This window comes from Cynara cardunculus (genome assembly GCF_001531365.2).
Source record: "Cynara cardunculus var. scolymus isolate 2C chromosome LG 6, CcrdV1, whole genome shotgun sequence".
Taxonomy (NCBI): Eukaryota; Viridiplantae; Streptophyta; class Magnoliopsida; order Asterales; family Asteraceae; genus Cynara; species Cynara cardunculus.
In genome coordinates, this window is record NC_037533.1 from 6,200,939 (window position 1) to 6,220,747 (window position 19,809).

Genomic DNA, 19,809 nt, shown 5'->3' on the forward strand with positions numbered 1-19,809 from the left:
AGAAATATGGACAAAACTCCAAATATAAGGAATTTTCTATAACTCTCTGTTGAGGAAATATAAATGTTGTTTTTTATATTTTCCATTAATGAAATTTATTTTTAATTTTTTTTACATAAAAAATCTGTTAAAATTAAGATCTATTTTAAAAAAATTATAATTTTTTAATTAAATTAAAGATGGCTAACCAACCCAATATTTAATAAAATATATTTTTAAGAATTAATAAAAAGCCAAACAAGACAGGTAATGAGCTTCCATTCAGGTCGAGTCTCGGGTCCACACCCTTCGTGTTCGTCACCCATCCTCTTCTATAAGTATGGCCCACTGTCCAAACCCATTTTGCTAATTCTCTTTCTACTTTCCAGACGCTTCTCTCTAGTACAAATTTCTTCACTTTTAGTCTCCGATCGGACTTCTCTTCGTCGGATTTTCTACCGTTGCCCGCTGATCTCATTCCCATCTTACCGGGAAGATCTGCTACTTCACCGAAATTTGTAGGTAATCTTATTTAGTTTCGTTTTGCTGTAATTTCTTTAGTCGTTTATAGCTTGTTAGTGTCTGTAAACTTAATTTTGAAAGTGAATATGATTTTGCCGATTGTTTTTTTTCCCTATCATACCGGAGCAGTGAATGCGTTTTGATGTTGTTCGAAAGCATGCTCTTTTCCTTCTTGTTTTATGAAGTCTTTTCTGTGGTTATGTTTGTTCTGTCGCCTGCGATTGTTTTTTATCCATACCGGAGAGGATCAATTTTTTTTATCGAGATGTACGTTATTCATGACAAGTTGTACCTTGACGTTTTTGGATTAATTTAGGCAAATGGAATCTCTCTGTATTTGGCGTTGTTCCCCTTTAGACTTTGAGCTCAAATCAATTATTTTTCATGTTGCTGATTGATCTGGATTTTGCAACACAAGCTAATTTCTAATTGATCTAATTTTTGTAGTCGTCGAGGGTTTGTTCAAAATTTTAAAAAATAGTGACACTTCTGAAATTGAAAGATGGCGTTTTGACTTTATAAGTAAAATTCTCTCTTTTCTTTTAGCCAAAACCAGCTTTGTAAACTCCAGGACCCGCTCGCCATCGTGCCGGTGTCACAACTAAATACAATAAACTAGTTTCTTTCCTTTTTTTTGTCGTAGTTTACTAAATACACTTTTGAGAAGAGGAATTTACCCTTTTAGCTGTAGAAAGGGGAACAAATTTGAAGGGCCCTAATATTTGTAGGACAATATGGCGCAGTTTCAGAACCAAGAACTTGAGTATATGATTGATGATGAATATTATGATATGACCGATTTTGCGGACAGCTCTGTTGAAGACACGGGTAACCAATTGAATAGAAGTTGCGCTGCTGATTCAATGGACTCAGATTTCGAGGACGATTTTGAGCAGGTATCATGCTTTCAGAGTATATACCAATATAAGTACAATAATTTCTTGAAATTCTTGGGTTTCATTTCATGATGTCTTTGGGAACATGGAATATCTGGAAATATACTTTCTAGCTTGTCTAGTTCAATTTTGAACTTTGTCTGGTCCTGTTCCAGTTCCAGTCCATGGGGTTGGAGTTCCCAAGCAATGCTTTAATGTGTTCATTTAAAACTGTTTCTTGAAGTTTTTGGTCTTTTTATAGTATATGCTGCTCACCATTTTGGTGATTGAGGGAGTTTTTTTTAATTTATTAGAGCAAGCCAAAGACGGATACATCAGCAGAGGAAGCTAGAAATGGCAAGGATATACAAGGAATTCCCTGGGAGAGGCTGAATTTTACAAGAGACAAGTACCGTGAAACTAGATTGAGGCAATACAAAAATTATGAGAACCTTCTGCACTCTCGTGAAAATTTAGAGAAGGTATCTTTGATTGAATAATTCAATAAGTTGTTAGAACTTATATTAGAGCTATGTGACCTACATATAGGTCCATGCTGTATTTTTTTCTTGTCTGTAAGCTAATAAATATTAGGAATTAGATGTAGAAGTTGTGGACACTCCAGGGTAAAAATATTTCTAAGTGTCTGCATTCAGAAGGGAATAGATCACTCCTCCTGATCTATCCTTTATGGATGCCCACTTTTTTTGTAAGCGATAAGTTGTGATGCTCACGTTTTGCATCTATCAAACCAAACAAACCCTGTAAATCCCACACGGAGTAGGGTTACATTTTTGGTTGTCTGTGGAAGGTCTTGATGGGTTGCCCCATTGCCATTGCTTTCTTTAAATTAGTGTCTTATTATTATTACTAATGTTCAGTGGTAGCTTACTCTAAGCTTGTGCTTTCTCAAATGATATTGTTGACAGGAGTGCAAACAAGTAGACGAAGGCCATACTCTCTATGATTTTCAATACAATACAAGGCTTGTCAAGCCGACAGTCGTGCATTTTCAGGTATAGGCTTTACTGCTGCTTTGAGTTTATTTTCAGTTAAGGGATCAACTCTAGCCTATTTATCTTCTGTGGAGTGATTTATAGTTTTCGTTTATCTCTGCAGTCCACTAATAAGAAGTGTATGTGGTATTGAAGTACTATCACACTTGTATAGAAGTTTTTTTATCCCTTCATTCTATTTGTGTCACATCATGCATAGACTTGCTTAACTAGATAGAGTTGTCAGCTACTTTTTATACGGTGATGAAGTTTGTTTACTTCTTTTTGTTACTCTTTTTCCCATTCAGCCTTTGCTTCTCATTCTTTTTATTTTTTATGTTTCACATCTAATTTGTTGTCAAAGGTAAATTCAGATGAAATGTGTCTAACTTGGGTCACTTTGACACTTGTCTTATGTTGGAGTGTACAGTCGTGATGGTTTTACTTGTACACGGACTTGCACAATAAATTCTTCTAACATTAGATACTTCATGGAAACTTACCGTTTCTATAGTAGTCACCACTGGCCATGCAGTTGTTAAAATTTATTTTAACTTCGACAGAGAAGAGCTTGATTTTGGACTTCTTTTTCAATGTATCGTTTTAGCCCGGCTCAAATGAGCCGGGTCCTGTATTTACTGAAATCCTTCTTGTGCAGATTAAGATAAGTGCCCTTATGTCATGAGAGTTTTAAATAAAATCACGAGATCTATGTTTCGAAGGTGCAATCCTGAAATTGCGCAAGTTGGTTCCCAACAGCTGACCATTTCTTATGCTATGTTGTGGACATGGAAGCATTGGGGAGGTATAACTTGGCTTTCTGAGATGCATTTGTTTAAGTCATGGGTGTGTTGATGATTCGCTTCTGTAATGCTCAAGTTTTGTCATTTTATTTTACTATCTGCTAACAAAGATTTGGATGCAGATATGGACCCTGAGGGTGTTATATCTTGTTAACAGTTGTAGGTTGTTTTCTCACATGGTGTTATCATAATGCTCACAGCATTAATTCAATCTCGTTTCAAACTGGATGATCTTATTTAGTCAATTACTTGGAAATGATTATGTGAAACTTTTCGATTAAAATTCTGATTTAACAGATTCGAAACGGGATACAGCCTCGTTTGTCACTAGGCTGTCAAATGTGGTTTATAAAAGCAACATCAATTGTAACAATTCCTCCTCTCCCTGCCAAAAAGAGCAAATGAGGAAATAAAGATAAATAGTTAGTGGACTTGGTAGACCGAAGAACTATGTAGAACTGTAGATAATTTGACATTGTTGAAAATGCACATAAACATCACTCTTCTCATGTTTGAGGTTCTTTCTTCATCAGCAAAGTGTGTTGTTTTGTCATGCTATTCTAGTGTCACAGCTGTGTCACAGACAGTATGAGTGCTGACAAGGAGATTGGATATATATTTTTTCCTGAGTCTGTTGTTAGTGAAGTTGCCTTGTTATCTTGGTGGCCTGATTAATTGCCTCATCGGCTTTTCAACTGTAACGTTGGTAGAATGGGAATATAAACCACTTCATATATAGAGGTGTGTACTAGCCTTTACTGTTTGCTTTTGCCTAATCCTACATGGGTTGGTTTAGTTTTGTAATAGGCTTCTGTTTTTGGCTATTTTTATGGTTATGTTTTAACAATGCATATTCTGGGACAGCTACATCATTTTTGTTTCAGCCATAGAAGCAAGGTGCCATTTATATCAAGCAGCATGTGGATAAGGACGCTCTTAATATGGTATGATAGGGACATATTCTAACGTTTATGAAAAAATTGTCTCAAGTAGACACTTTTTTCACGTTTTAGTGGTTGGTTGGGGAGCCGACATCTATGTTCTAGTTCTTCGATCAATTTGAAATTTAGTTTACACTCGTGTGTACTGTTTAGTTGGATTCTTGGATAAAGTGCTTCCCATGTTTATATGTTATACCGTTATAATTCTTTTTGTGCTACATGTTTTAGCATATTTGTGCTTAGATGATTCTTTTACAGGGTTGTAGTCCAAAATATCTGCAGCTTGATTAGTTGGTTATCCTTTTTCTTTGCTTGTGAGAATTTACTGGAATTCATTTTCTTTTATATGGATGCATTATGTATTGATAATTGAAGCCTTGGGTGATCCTTTGGGTCTTGATGATAGCTGATTACAAGAATTCTTTCTCTTTTTTTTTCCGTATTTTTTTTTCATGAGCAACTCTCCCATACAAGCATCCCCCATTTGGCAGAAACAGTGTGTCTATAATTTTTATGTTTTCATCCTTCATTTCTAACATCTACTTTCTAGTTTTTTGCCGGTTCATAAGTTTACTAACATCCCTTTGAGTGATTATTTATCGTGTCTCGTCTTTCTATATGGATTTATTTTTTGACTTGCCCTGAGCTCTTATGCATCTTTTAGGACCCTAATGGATATACCACAGAAAACATGTGGAACTGTTATTTATACATGTATATTACAAAATTAATTTTGTAAATCATGGTTTGTGAGAACAGTGCGTTTCCCCCTTCCATTTTTCGTTTCTTTTTCATTATATTTGTACACAGTAGCCGGTAGCATGATGTGTCCTTTTGTTTCCTTTTAAGTACTACTTTGTGCAATGAAGTCCACAAAGCTAACCTGCATGTTATATGCTTGCCATTTCAGTTATTTCTGCTTGGCTTTATGATTAGAGAAAGAGTCCCTTTTCGCTTTCATCTTCACCACTTATATGTCATATTAACTGACTAAGAAATTGCATAAACAAAAGGCACGAGTATGTGATTTTGCTTTTCGTATTTCAAATTTCTATGTCAAGAGTCCATCTCTTCTTCTTCATTTGTTTCGTCGGTCATTTCAGCTCTGCTAGCCATTACTTGCTTTCTTTTCCACTTGTTATGGAACATTTTATGTTTGTGTAGTTGCATTTGGTTTGTTCCCTCTTTTAGTTTCTCTTGATAGCTTTGTCATTGAAAAAGGGGTGAGGTTATCAAAAGAGAGATTTCATTCACCTTAAACTTTCTCACTAAGGTGTGCTTGTGCATATTGGGGTCAAAATGTTCTCAAGTAAGGTAGACGTTGATTTATATTATCCAAGGACACCAAGGTTTTGTTTGGTACGCGAGACGGGGCTGGACAGGACGGTTTTATTCCACATTTGGCACAACATTAGACTACGACAGGATGGTTTTGTTCCACGTTTGGCGCAAGATAAGATACCAAGGACTGACAGGACCGAGTCTCACCAAAATAGGTGAAACAAAAACCAGGGAGATAGACATGATTAATTACCAAACTACCCATGTCCCATTAAAACCCAATCTTACCACAATTCTTTCAACCCGCCTATCTTGCTCTCACACGTTCAGTTCAGTCCCTTCCGTGTACCAAACGCACCCGAACTGGTTCATAAATCTGCACTACCTCATTTTGGTTTTCGTAGGACGGACATGTGATATCGAACGGCTTTCTCCGGTATGAGGCATTGAGATGTCCATCCTTTGATTTCGTAGTCCTTTTTTAGATTGTCAACGCAAATGTTTGTCATCATTTATATTGGAGATTAGGTACTTTCTTTTGAGATATATGAGCTTAGTTGGGCAAACAAGAGTGTTTTTGTGCATCTACTCGAATACTGTCCAGCTTCACAAGATTCTGTGCTTCCCTCCTCGTGCCTGTGTGCATGTCTAATTGTCTTTTGTTCATTTTTCCAGCTGAGGAATCTTTTATGGGCAACGTCAAAGCATGATCTGTACCTTATGCAGAATTACTCGGTTATGCATTGGTCTTCACTTCTAAGAAGGAGCAAGGAAGTAGTCAACGTTGCTATGCCTGTATTACCTACTTTGGTAAGTGGTGTCTCATCTAGCATTATACTCCCGTCCAAAATAAGTGTCTGCATTTCTGTTTAAGTTTGTCCCAAAATAATTTTCTGCTTTCAAAATAGATGGTTATAATTTACTAAATTACCAACTCACCCTTAATTATGACACATTTAAGAGTTGGTGAGATGGAGAGAAAGAGAAGGTTTGCCTTATCATTAAGGGTAAAATCGTCAATAATTTGAGAAGTATAACAGTTACACATTTTTAAACTGTGTTATATTTTGGGGCGGAGGGAGTATAAACTTTTGTCGTTGAAGTTTCACTCGTCAACTCAAGTAATCTCTTCTCATGGTATGCATGCAGAAATATCCCGGATCTTTTTCTCGTTCACTGTCGCGAGTACAAGTAAGCACTATGGCTGTTAAGGACGGTCTAATTGTTGCCGGTGGTTTTCATGGTGAACTAATCTGCAAGGTATGCCATCTGGAATCCTTTTAGAATATGAGTTCCATTCGCATAACTAGTTTCCATTTTCTAACTAATGTCTCATGTGTAAATAGTATCTGAACAAACCTGGAGTTTCCTTTGCCACTAAAATAGCAACCGATGAAAATGCCATAACTAACTCGGTCGACATATCCTACAGCTCAAGGTTGGTTTAGAGTTCTTTGTAAATTTCATGGCTTTTCAATTTTCATTATGATGGTGTTTGACCGATTGCTTCATGTGCAGTGGGTCAATGAGGATTATGACTGCGAACAATGACGCACTCATAAGGGTGTTTGATGCAAACAGTTTTTCTTGCATTGATAGCTTCTCGTTTCCATGGTCCGTTAACGTGAGTATCTCCTCTCTTAGCCACATGCATTTCGTCCTGAAATGTTAGTTCATCTTCAACAGATTCTCCAAAGTGGAGATTTTGGAGCTTTTAACTTTTTTTCTTGCTTCAACAGATGCTCCAAAACTCTCTCCAAAATGTATAAGATCTCCAATTTGGAGAATTCTCCAAAAATAAAATGATGAAGAGAATTTTTTTACTGTTTTCACCAATGAGGTTGAATGTATTAATCATTTCATATAGAGTTTATCGGGATATATTATATCTATTGAATATTTTAACAATATTATTAATGTTGAAATCTCCAAAATGGAGAAACTGTTGGAGTCCAATGTAACTTTTTTCATAATCTAAACTTTCGGTTCTCCATTTCGGAGAAGTTATAGAGAATATGTTGTGGATTGCTCTTTCTGTTATCGTTCTCATGGCTGTGTTTTGTGTAGGATACATCCGTTAGCCCTGATGGTAAAATGTTGGCCGTCCTTGGAGACAGTACAGAATGCATGCTGGCGGATGCTCAATCTGGGAAAGTACGTTCCACTTTCTGAGCCACATTGTGTTTAGATTCCCATTAAAAATTTCACAAAAGCCATGTTTGGCAATCATAAGCCAAATTATATATTGAGCTTATTGAAATAATCATGTTTACTTTTTAAAATGCTAGCTTTTAAATGCCATATACTGTATATTTTTTTCCAGTTATCCCTCGTATATTTTTTCCAATTAATGTCTTTTTAAGTTATTTTGCATTGTTATCGAAGTTTATCAGCTTGTTTTTACCGAACATGATTAGTTTATCAGGTAGCTTATTAACAAGTGGTTTGCCAAACATAGCCAAAGTCTAGCAATCTTAAATTTGGAAAAACGGTCCTTAAATTTAATGATGAACCCATTTCATATTGCAGGAAATCACTAAAATGACAGGGCATTTAGACTACTCGTTTGCATCAGCATGGCATCCTAACGGACAAATTGTGGCAACTGGGAACCAAGACACAACCTGCAGATTGTGGGATATAAGGAAGGTGTCGGAGTCGTTGGTGGTGCTCAAGGGAAGGATGGGTGCGATCAGAGGCATAAGGTTCAGTGCAGATGGTCGGCACATGGCAATGGCTGAGCCAGCAGACTTTGTTCACATATATGATACAGAAAGTGATTATGGATCAGGGCAGGAGATCGATGTTTTTGGAGAAATAGGTGGAATATCGTTTAGCCCCGATGCTGAAGCTTTGTTTGTTGGCATATCCGATCGGACGTATGGTAGTGTATTGGAGTTCAACCGAAGACATTGTAATAGATACCTGGAGGCGTTATTTTAGTGCCAGTAAGTTTGTGTTGTACATAATATGTTTGTGAATGTTGGTTGGAGACTTGTTTCTTATCTATATTTTGCATTGAACTTGACATGATTGGATGGGAAAGTTGATTTACCGACCCTGCCACAACAGATTTCCCATGCAAGTTTTTTACTCTCGGGAGGTGTTTGGGATTTGCTTATTTGAAACAACTTATGTTTTTCTATAAAAATACTTATCAATTTATTATAAATTAGAAGGGTGTAACTTCTTCAAAAACTCATTATTATCGGTATAAATTGTTTATCCAAACATTCAAAAGTGCTTATTATCGGTGTCATGTCGAAATAAGTCAATAAGTTGTTTTTATAAGCAATCCCAAATACTCCCTCAATTACTAATCTATCCATTGCTTTATTGTTGTATACTAATCTATCCATTGCTTTATTGTTGTATAGAAAAGTAAGCGACCGTTGTCCTACAAAACTTGGATGGTGAAGATGTATACAGTGTTTGCAAGCCAAATATAGGATAGTGGAGATGTATACAGTGTTTGCAAGCCAAGCCAAAAAAAAAGTAAAAAGTTGTTTAGTAGTTGCTGAATGGTTTGATATAAAATGAGCAAGTGATCAGGATGTTTATGATACAATGTAGAATAAAGTATGATTTGACACTGTTTGGAATGAATAATTTGAATGACAACAAATTATCATTTTAAATCATTATTTTAACTATCTATATGATTAGTTCTTAACGTACACCATCTTTTCTCTCACGGCATAACCAGAAAAGAAAGGGTCGAGAAAGCCATTCAAGAGCAGTTCCTTTGCAGTTAAAGTTTCTGTCTTGATAAGTTTTAGAGCAATAGTCATGGTTTTGAACAAAATCAAGGGATTTACATTTTGGAGTTGGGGGTGTTTTGGGATTGCTTATTCGAAACAACTTATGCTTTTTTATAAAAGTCTTTATTAACTTATTATAAGTTAGAATTATTTAACTTCTTCAAAAACTTTTTATTACCAGTTTGACACCAGTATAAGCTGTTTATCCAAACACTCAAAAGTGCTTATTACCGGTGTCACACCGAAATAAGTCAATAAGTTGTCTTTATAAACAATCCCAAACACCCCTTATATGTGGGAATGGAAGACTTGTTATAAGGAGCTTATAATTTTTTTTAATCAATGTGAAATTGGTTGTTATGAACTTTCTCATTTGAATTTTTGACGTTCTTATGATGCCTTCTCATAATTTTCTTGTAACCAACGATGTAATATTCACCTAAATTATTATAAAAATCCCTCCTCTCAAGGACCCATGATGTACAATGACCCACCATCCCGATGGAACAAGGATTGGTCGTGATACCATTTGTAAAACCACAAGCCCAAAGCAGCAAACTAGCCCAATAACCTCAAATTAAAATTAAAATCATAAAGACAGTTCTCGGTAACTTTCAACTTTGAAATTTGTAAAATGAAGAACTCGAAGGAAACTTCAACGGAGGTTTCGATTCAACGAACTCGACGATTCAATGGCAAATGAACCTTCAACAAATCAACCAAATGAACTCCAAGAATTCATAAAAGGTGGGTTTTGATTTCAAAACAACCCATCAACATAACCAATTCAAAGCTTATGGAGACGGAAAATCTAGGGTTTCGATTTGATTTCCAAAAAGCAAAATGCAAGAATGGGTTTGTATAAAATTTGTTTAGGGTTTTGATTTTCTTGATTTTTAAGATATGATGCTTTGAGTTTTTATGTATCACAAAGCTCATAAATTTATTTATACAATATTTGGTTCACTTTTAATTTTGTGTTTTTATTTGGATTTAGATTCTTATTTAGGATTTATTTGGGTCCATATTATGTTAGGTTTTTCTATTGTACGCAGAAGAAATCTCGGTTCGATTATGATCGGTTGTTCATGTTCATCTTGCACCGATTGATTAGGAAACTTTCATATAAATTTTGTTTTAGATGAAAGTTAGTTGATGATGTGGATATTATTTAATTCTATCTTTTTATTTTTCTACCGTATCATCTTAAGTTAATTAGCCTGAATATGTAATTAGACCTTTTAAATAAACAAAACTTTGTTCTAAACTTTTAAATAACGATTCTGAAAATTGGTTCTCTAAATAAATAAAAATTGGTTTATTTTAATGCAAAACTTTCAAAATAAAACTTGAAAACTATGAGTACAATACAAAATTTAATAGTAATTAATGGCATTAAATGAGATATGTCCTACAAAAGTTCCATGAAAACAAAATGTCAAAAGGGATGAGGTGTATTTGTTTTTTTTCTTCCTATAAAATGTAAATACAATTTATAGTTTTGAATAAATTATGGATTTGGTCCTTATAGTATGGTGGTTTTTATAAAAAATGGTCCCTGAATTTTATTTATTATAAATTAGTATACGTTGTATGTTATTTTGTAACGAATTGGCCCCTCCCTCTAACGGCCATGTATTTCATCCGTTAACCTTGAGGACATTTTCGTTCTTTTTTTTTTTTTGTCTTTACTCGGGGGAGCAATTTCGTAAAAAATCATACAAACCACAAGAACCATATCCGTAAATAAGTTTTTAAAAAATAAAAAATATTAAATGTTTTATACTTCAAATTTATTAAATTAATTAATAATATATATTAATTATTATACTTTAAGCTTTATTTTAGTATGCAATATATTTTCTTTTAAAAAAAATATTTTACATACGTTTACACACATACACACACACATATATATATATATATATATATATAAATATTAAGGTTAACATAAAATTACAAGATTAATTAATTTAACGGATATGATTAAATTAACGTTTACAATAATATTTTTTTAATTAAAAAAACTCATCCTCCACCTATTTTTATTTTAAAAAAGACAAAATAAAAATAAAAATTGAGCAAAATAAATTACACAAAAAAAACAATCATATTTTTTTTCATTAGTTTGACATCCATATTGATATATTTTTTCATCAGTTCTTATCGTGATTTTCCAATTTTTTTTATTTATTTTTCATTGAGAGATAGAGTTGAGTTCAGGGGAAAACACTAAATAAATGAAAAACCGGAAAGTCATGAAAAAAGGATGAAAAAATATATCAATATGCTGTAATTAATTTCCCACGACTTTAATTTATTTTTCATTTTTTTCGAATAAAAGTTAGGGTTTGTGAGATTTTTTTATTGTTATAAACGTTCATTTAATCACAACCATTGAATTAATTAATCTAATGGTTAATGGATGTAGGTTTTTCATAAAAGGCTGAACCTCACTATGTAAACATGTGTGTGTGCATGTGTGTATACGTACATTAATACATATTCCATTTTAAAAGATAATATATTATATATTAAAATTAAACTTAAAGTATAACAATTAATTAATATATTTTAAATTATAATAATTAATCAATCTAATAAAATCAAAGTAAAAAAAATTTATAAATGTTTTTATTTTTTGGATTTAATTACGGATTTGGTCTCTTTAGTTTGTGTGGTCTTTACAAAATTGGTCCTTTGATTAAAGACAAAAAAGAAAAAAAAGAAAAATGCCCTTAAAGTTGAAAGAGGAACTGGATGACCGTTAAAGGGAGAGACCAATTCGTTATAAAATAACATACAACGAGTCCTAATCCATAATAAATAAAGTTCATAGACCTTTTTCGTAAAAACCACTAAACTAAACCACAAGGGTGGTGTCTAATTGGTTTGAGCTTGACTCCAAAGATCAAAAGTACCAGGAGGTCCCAGGTTCAAATCCAAGGAGAAATAAAAATCCCCTTGTGGCCACGGAGGTTCAAATGCGGTAACTCCAGGCTATATGCAAAGCAGGTAATCGCCTTGGAATTAGTCGGCTCACATAGCGAGTTGGATATCCAAGTTAATCTAAAAAAACCCACTAAACTATAACAACCAAATCCATAATTTACTCCAAAGTTTTTATTGGTTGTTCAAAAGTTATAGTACATAAATATCAATAATTTAATATCAAGATTCCCAACTTTGCTATAAATGAGCATTTAAATTATATACATGGAAGTTTGAAAAGCTAAATTGCAAAAAAAAGGTAAAAGCTCAAGTGCCAAAGTGTAAAAAATAAACACAAATAAAGCTTGGCCAATTGGCAAAATTGTTAGAGGATATTATTTTAATTTTTTTTAAGATACGAGAATAATTTGCTCTAACAGCTATACTGAACTCTATAGTTAAAAAAGACTTGTATATTTTTTTTTTTGCTATTTTCTTTTGCTCACTTTAGTTTGACTGATAACTTTTAATTGGGTTTTGCGTGGGATCGAGAAAGGTTATATACTTGATGACAATAATGATGATAATAGTTGGTTTATAGGTTGAATCATAATATTTACACACATAGATAGTTGGTGGTTGAGCCATCAACGCCAGGAACCCCACGAGTTTTGACTTGTGAAATCGATAAAGATGTGAACGCATTGACTATTCAATTGGTGTATATGTTGTGTAGTAAAGTTAGTAGTAACTTGATATGGTAGCATTGTAGTTTATATTGTGAAATATCAATCAAAAAGCAATGACCTGTTAATATGAAAAAACTTGTCATGAAGGTCAAGCATTGTTACAGTAAGGTCATTATGGTCATTATAGTGTTATAGTTGATAAATCTATATGTATAAGTCTAATCCATAGGTTAATATTTTTAGCTCATGGTTTGATAAATTATGGAGTAAATTACTTTTTGGTTCATGTGTTTTTTCAATTTTTTGCGGTTCTCGTACTTGCAGCTTAGTTATCGTGGTTTGTAAAAACGCTCGAAATTGGCCCCTTCCTCTAAAGGTTGTAAACTTTTATCTGTTAAAGCACGAAAAAATGAAAAACCAAATTGACCAAAAATATAATTTATGCTAAACTGTAAAAAAGTTCATTGGAATAAAAAGGTGTTTGTTTAAGCTATAAGATCATTCTTTTCAAATTTTACAGTGCCATAATCGACCTTTGACCTTCAAAGTTTAATATAAAAATCCCTATATGTTATAGAATAATCGAAAGAAAACAATAATAGAATTGAGAGAATGAGTTTTGTATTTCTCATTAATCATAGACCTTTTTATAGGGATGAGTTACAAGTAGACAACTACAAGATATATTACTTCTAATCTAACTCGAATATATCTATTTCTATCTCTATCGTCATACTCGTTAGACGATGACACACTTATCCTACAAGACTCCCCCTTGTGCCGAGTCAAAGGAGTACTGTTGCAAAACTGTTGCCTCATTAAAACCTTACGCCAAAATAAAAACCTAGTGGGAAAAAATAAAATTAGGACGAGGGAAAGAGTACAATGCACCAGATTCTTTGCAATACGTAGACTTTTCCTTTTAGTATAATATTATTTCATATTCGTATATTAATCATGAGCGTTAGGAAAGCAATATGGTGCATAAATCATTGCCTCACTAAAACCTTACACCAAGGAACAAAATCCAATGGGAAAAAGAAAATCTTGGGTGAAGGAAATCGCACAACATACCAATATCACATGTATTGTAGACTCCCCCTTTTGTCTACTACTCCCCCTGATATGTACATTAATCAAGGGAGTTTGGAAAGTCTCCACATTCCAATAATTTCCACATGTTTCTCAAATGTAGCCTTAGGCAGTGATTTGATAACAAATCAGCCACATTCTCCTCAGACCTACTTGATTCACTTGAATCTTAAGGAGAGTCTGTTGTTGCTGATTATAGAAAAACTTTGATGACATATGTTTTGTATTATCATCCTTGATATATCTGATAACTCTCAATTTGTGAGAGTTATTTGTTGTTCAATACCCCTATTTTATTGTGTCTTTGGTACCCATTTTGCTCTTATCCTGTATTTTTGGTCCAAAATATGTTAAGAGGTGATGAAATATCAAGAATTTAATTATTTTCTAAAAAACTCATTGATGTTGGTAAACTGCCCACTTTCTGCTCACATTCTTCCTATGGTGTATTTTCCTCATGACGGATTTGAACAAAATTCAAATACTGGCTATCTTGGGTATTAATGGGATTTAATTCTGAGTTCAGATCCGAAAATATTGAGTTACTTGGAAGAATGAGTCTGGTTGAGTTATAAAATGCCAATAAAGTACCTCTACCATTATTTAATAAAAAAACCTTCCTTACCTTTTCATTATTTTAATGGTTAGGTAAATTTACCTTTTGCAACCTTTCAAGAAAATGTGACTAGGCCAGAAAAAGTAGACATGTGGTGATGGGAGGTCCTTACCTTCTAGTCGATGAAGACTTTCTTCCTTTGGGCGAAGAGTTTGTCCGGTTCTCACTTTTTCCTATATATTGAAACTTTTCTCTCATTTGGAAGACATCCACTCCATCAACAATTTAGCTAAGCAACCTTGGAGCATTCTCTCAAACTCTACAACAATAGAGCAATTTTAATTTCTGCTTGTAATTTTATTTCCGTACTTAGTCTTTAATTCTCGCCACTGTGTATTGTATGCCCTCTGTGGGCAACAGTTTAAGTATTATTTTCAGTTCAAGTATTTCTTATGCATTTTTCTTCTTCTGTTTCCTCTATGTGTTCTAATTTTATTATGAGCTAAGCACCCCTTTGGGTGTGGATGTGAGTCAAGCTTAAGAATTTAAATGCACACTTGGGTGTTGCCATTCTTATTGATTCTTAAGCTTGGTCATTTAAGTCGGAACTTAAGCTCAACGCAAATAAGCTGATAACTTTGAAGTGTTAATATTAGATCCTTGATCCAGAGATGGACGGATCAGAAATACGGCTTAGATGATGCACAAAGATTTGAGAGAGTCTTTGATAATCACGCAGAGATGCGGGTTCTGCATATTTTTAGCTAATGTTCAGATATTAGTCGAGTTTATAGTATAATACGTTGTGAGTATAAATCTTCAGGCTAGCGGAACCAGATACCTTTTTATCTATTAGCTAATTTGGCAAGTTTAAGATTGATAAAACTGGACGCTTTGTGGGCACAATATATAAGAATTCACTTTCGAGAGATAAAAGTTCTTATAGAAGTCCCATGAGTTTCTGACCAAACTGTTCCTACAATATTCTTAAGTAAAGCTTACATCCATACCCATCTTTTAATATTAAAAGTTTATTTCATATTTTAACGCTTTGCACCAATCAAAACTCAAATATTTTCTCAACCCGAAACATGTTCAAGAAGTTCATGAAAATCTCAGATTCTCAGTAAGTCCAGTCCCTGTGGAAACGATCTTGGTACTATACCATTTTATTACTTGAAACGATCAGAGTGTCGGTGTGCACTTGCACCGCTACTTTGGGGGTTTTTGTGCTCACTGTGTGCACACTTACGATCATAACGCATCAAGTTTTTGGCGCCGTTGCTGGGGACTGTCACAATTTTTATCCTGTGATATTGATTTTCATTAGAGCCTTGGTCATTTGTTTCATTCGCTATTCCTGTGTTGTATGCCACGGCTACAACACGGTGATCTTTTACCTCTTGATCTTGAGTTAGAAAGAACCATTAGGAGACGAAGRAGWGGTAGAAACAATCGGCAAAATCCCACTTTAAACCGTACCATAGGGGATAATCCACCTCCTCGGGAAGCCACGGTTAACATTGCCGATGACAAAAATAGAAGCATACGGGACTACGCAACTCCCGAATTTGGTCAATTGGCCTCGGGAATTGGTAGGCCCGAAATGACAGCAATATCTTTTGAATCCAAGCCGGTTATGTTTCAAATGATTTCCGCAATGGGTCAGTTTGGGGGATTATCTTCGGAAGATCCGCACTCTCATTTGAAATCTTTTATAGAAATGACGGATCATTTTAAAATTCCCGGAGTTACTCAAGAGGCCTTACGCTTGACGCTTTTCCTTTACACATTGAAGGATAGAGCTAGAGCATGGCTAAATTTCCAACCACCAAACTCGATCCTTACTTGGAATGATTTGGCGGAAAAATTTCTAAAAAAATATTTTTCTCCGACGAGGAATGTAAAAATAAGAAATGAAATTATGACGTTTCGACAAGAAGAAGATGAAGCGGTATCGGATGCATGGGAGAGATTCAAGGATCTTCTTCGGAAGTGTCCTCACCACGGAATCCCTCATTGTATTCAATTGGAAACCTTTTATAATAGACTTTCCAGTGCCGCTAAGATTATTCTTGACACAACGGCCGGTGGCGCTTTCACAGCTAAAACCTACAACGAGGGGTATGACATTTTGGAACAAATTTCTAATAATAATACTGAATGGTCTAACCCTCGTGCTGTTGTTTCTAAATCTGCCTCGGGCATTCATGAGCTTGATACCATTTCTTCTTTAAATGCTCAAATTATTGCTCATCCGACACGTACACGTCATGGGCATCCTGCTTTTCTATGTTCTAGAGTAATTAATTTGGTTAAAAACAATTTAAATTTGAATGGGAAAAAGAGTCAAGTGCAATCCGTAATGTCCAATTCTTCCATGACCGAATCTTGTGTTTTCTGTGGTGGAAGTCATTCTTATGAGTTTTGCTCTGGAAACCCCGTTTCGGTAAATTATGTTGGGAACCATACAAGAAATAGCCCATTTTCTCCTACGTACAATCCAAATTGGAGAAATCATCCGAATTTTTCATGGGCCAGAAATCCGGGACTTCAACGCCCCGGGACAACTCAAGTCCAAAGCCGACCTTCAAATCCCCCGGGATTTCATCAAGGTGGTCATCACATGCAAAGTAATCATCACATGCAAAGTAATCATCACATGTACCAAAATGGACAATCTTCACAATCRCATGCACCTAGGCAACAAAATGCATCGGAGGGTAATGGTTCACTCGAATCTTTACTCAAAGGTTTTATAAACCAAACCAATGTCACCTTGAGGAATTTTGAGACCCAACTTGGCCAATTTGCCGCGGATCTCAAGAATAGACCTCAAGGAACTTTGCCTAGTGACACGGAAACACCTAAGGAACATGTTAATGCCGTGACTTTAAGAAGTGATAAGAACTTGGGAGACTCTAATACCACAAAGGAAACGCCTAATGAACCGATTTGTCAAGAAAATACTTCACATTCTTTTGACACATCGAAATTTCCAGTTCTGTTTCCTACAGCTGAAGAAAACTCAAATTCCAGTTTCTGTTCCAGAAACATCAGATTTGCCAGTTCCAGCACCACCCAGTCTCCACCTGGCACTGTTCACAATGGGCAGAAACTGCCCACACCCAACAGAAAAAGACCGGTCCAACAGATTTAGATCTGAGAGATTTACTTTTTCCAGGTAGGATGAAAGCCAAAAATGTGGATGTTGAGTTTAAGAAGTTCTTGGACATCTTTAAGCAGCTCCACATTAACATACCTTTGGTAGAAGCTCTCGAGCAAATGCCTAGCTATGTTAAATTTTTGAAAGACATCCTCAATAAAAAAAGAAGATTGAGTGAGTTTGAGACCGTGTCTTTGACAAAGGAATGTAGTGCCCTTCTTACTTGCAAAATTCCCCCAAAATTAAAAGACCCGGGAAGTTTCATCATCTCGTGCTCTATTGGAGGGAAATAAGAAGGTCATGCCTTGTGTGACCTTGGGGCAAGTATAAATCTCATGCCTTTGTTCATTTTTAATCAATTGGGAATTGGGAAAGTTTGATCTACCCATCGTGACTTTGCAACTAGCAGATAGGTCCTTGGCATATCCAAAAGGTAAAATTGAAGACATTTTGGTAAAAGTGGACAAATTCATCTTTCCAGCCGACTTTCTAGTATTAGATTATGAAGCCGATAGGAATGTTCCGATCATCTTAGGAAGACCCTTTCTTGCTACGGGTAGGATATTGATTGACGTACAAAAGGGTGAGTTGACCATGAGAGCGAACGACCAACAGGTGACTTTCAATGTGTTTAAGACTCTTAAGTTCAATGGGGAGATTGAGGACTGTTCGTCTATTTACTCAGTAGGTGAAGATTTAGATCTAAGTTTGATCGACTGTGTCCATAGTGGAGACACTGTGGGCACGGCAGAAAACATTTGTGAAAAAGACTTACTTGAGGACATAGCTGCATTTGAACAGTTAGAGTTTAAAGATATACCAACCCAAACCCCGTCCATTGTAGAAGCACCCGACTTAGAGTTAAAGCCACTGCCTTCGCACCTTAAGTATGCATATCTTATGGAGGGACAAAAATTGCCCGTGATTATTTCTTCCAACTTAAGTAGTGAACAAGAAGAAAGGTTAGTAGATTTGCTGAAAGACCACAAGAAAACCTTTGGTTGGATCATAGCTGATATTAGGGGAATAAGTCCGTCCCTTTGCCAACATAAGATCATCTTGGAAGAAAATAGTGTTGGAAAGGTACAACCTCAAAGAAGGCTAAATCCAATCATGAAAGAAGTGGTTAAGAAGGAAATCTTGAAGTGGTTAGACGCGGGTATTATTTACCCCATTGCTAGTAGCGGTTGAGTAAGTCCGGTACAATGCGTGCCTAAGAAAGGTGGTACCACGGTAATCACCAACGACAAAAACGAACTTATCCCAACTAGGACTGTTACCGGGTGGAGGATTTGTATGGACTATAGGCAATTGAACTTAGCCACTAAGAAAGATCATATCCCTTTGCCTTTCATAGATCAAATGCTAGATCGCTTGGCCGGAAAGGAGTTTTATTGTTTTTTGGATGGATACTCGGGATACAATCAAATCCATATTGCACCTGAAGATCAAGAGAAAACTACTTTCACTTGTCCCTTTGGAACTTTTGCTTTCCGACGTATGCTATTCAGCTTATGTAATGCTCCGGCCACTTTCCAACGATGTATGATGTCTATTTTTTCGGATATGATTGAGGACACTATGGAAGTTTTTATGGATGATTTTTCGGTTATTGGCATTAATTTCAAAAATTGTCTTCAAAATTTGAAGAAAAGTTTGGAGAGATGTGAGACCCATGACTTGATTTTAAATTGGGAAAATGCCATTTTATGGTTCAAGAGGGAATTGTTTTGGGTCACATAGTTTCTAAGAAAGGTTTGGAAGTTGACAAAGCTAAAATTGAGGTGATAATGCAATTGCCCGAACCTACTTCGGTCAAAGGCATTCATAGTTTTTTGGGACATGTGGGTTTTTACCGACGGTTTATTAAGGATTTTTCTAAAATTGCAAAACTCTTATGTAACTTGTTGCATGTTGACCAAGCTTTTGAGTTCGCCTCCGATTGTAAAAAGGCTTTTAAAACAATCAAGAATGCTCTTGTCTCGGCACCCATTATCATTACTCCTAATTGGTCCTTACTTTTTGAGGTAATGTGTGATGCAAGTGATTGAGCCGTGGGTGCCGTTTTGGGACAAAGCCAAAATAAAATTTTTCACCCCATATACTACGCAAGTAAGACTCTTATTGAAGCCCAATTAAATTATACCACCACGGAATAAGAATTACTTGCGGTAGTATTTGCTTTTGATCGTTTCCGTTCATACTTGATTGGTACCAA

The 19,809-nt window shown here is 35.1% G+C and overlaps 1 protein-coding gene and 1 non-coding gene across 14 annotated transcripts; one reads left to right on the forward strand and one right to left on the reverse strand.

Moving 5' to 3' along the window:
- The first annotated feature begins 376 nt into the window (after positions 1 to 376).
- LOC112514406 (uncharacterized WD repeat-containing protein C2A9.03-like) lies at positions 377 to 8,447 on the forward strand. 13 transcript variants are annotated; one of them, XM_025120857.1, is made up of 10 exons: positions 377 to 497; positions 1,245 to 1,397; positions 1,691 to 1,858; positions 2,306 to 2,392; positions 6,072 to 6,206; positions 6,546 to 6,656; positions 6,743 to 6,834; positions 6,915 to 7,020; positions 7,464 to 7,550; positions 7,926 to 8,339. In XM_025120857.1, exons 2-10 carry the CDS (start codon positions 1,269 to 1,271, stop codon positions 8,337 to 8,339), a joined length of 1,329 nt encoding a protein of 442 aa, XP_024976625.1. In that variant the 5' UTR covers positions 377 to 497; positions 1,245 to 1,268. The 13 variants fall into 13 exon arrangements, with proteins under 13 accessions (XP_024976625.1, XP_024976623.1, XP_024976624.1 ...); XM_025120855.1 differs by having other exon boundaries at positions 378 to 501; positions 1,230 to 1,397; positions 7,926 to 8,447; XM_025120856.1 differs by having other exon boundaries at positions 378 to 501.
- A 7,884-nt stretch (positions 8,448 to 16,331) lies between these two features.
- On the reverse strand, positions 16,332 to 16,438 carry LOC112515020. Its single transcript, XR_003069477.1, has one exon. It is a non-coding gene; the product is annotated as a small nucleolar RNA R71 (small nucleolar RNA).
- Positions 16,439 to 19,809: the final 3,371 nt, after the last annotated feature.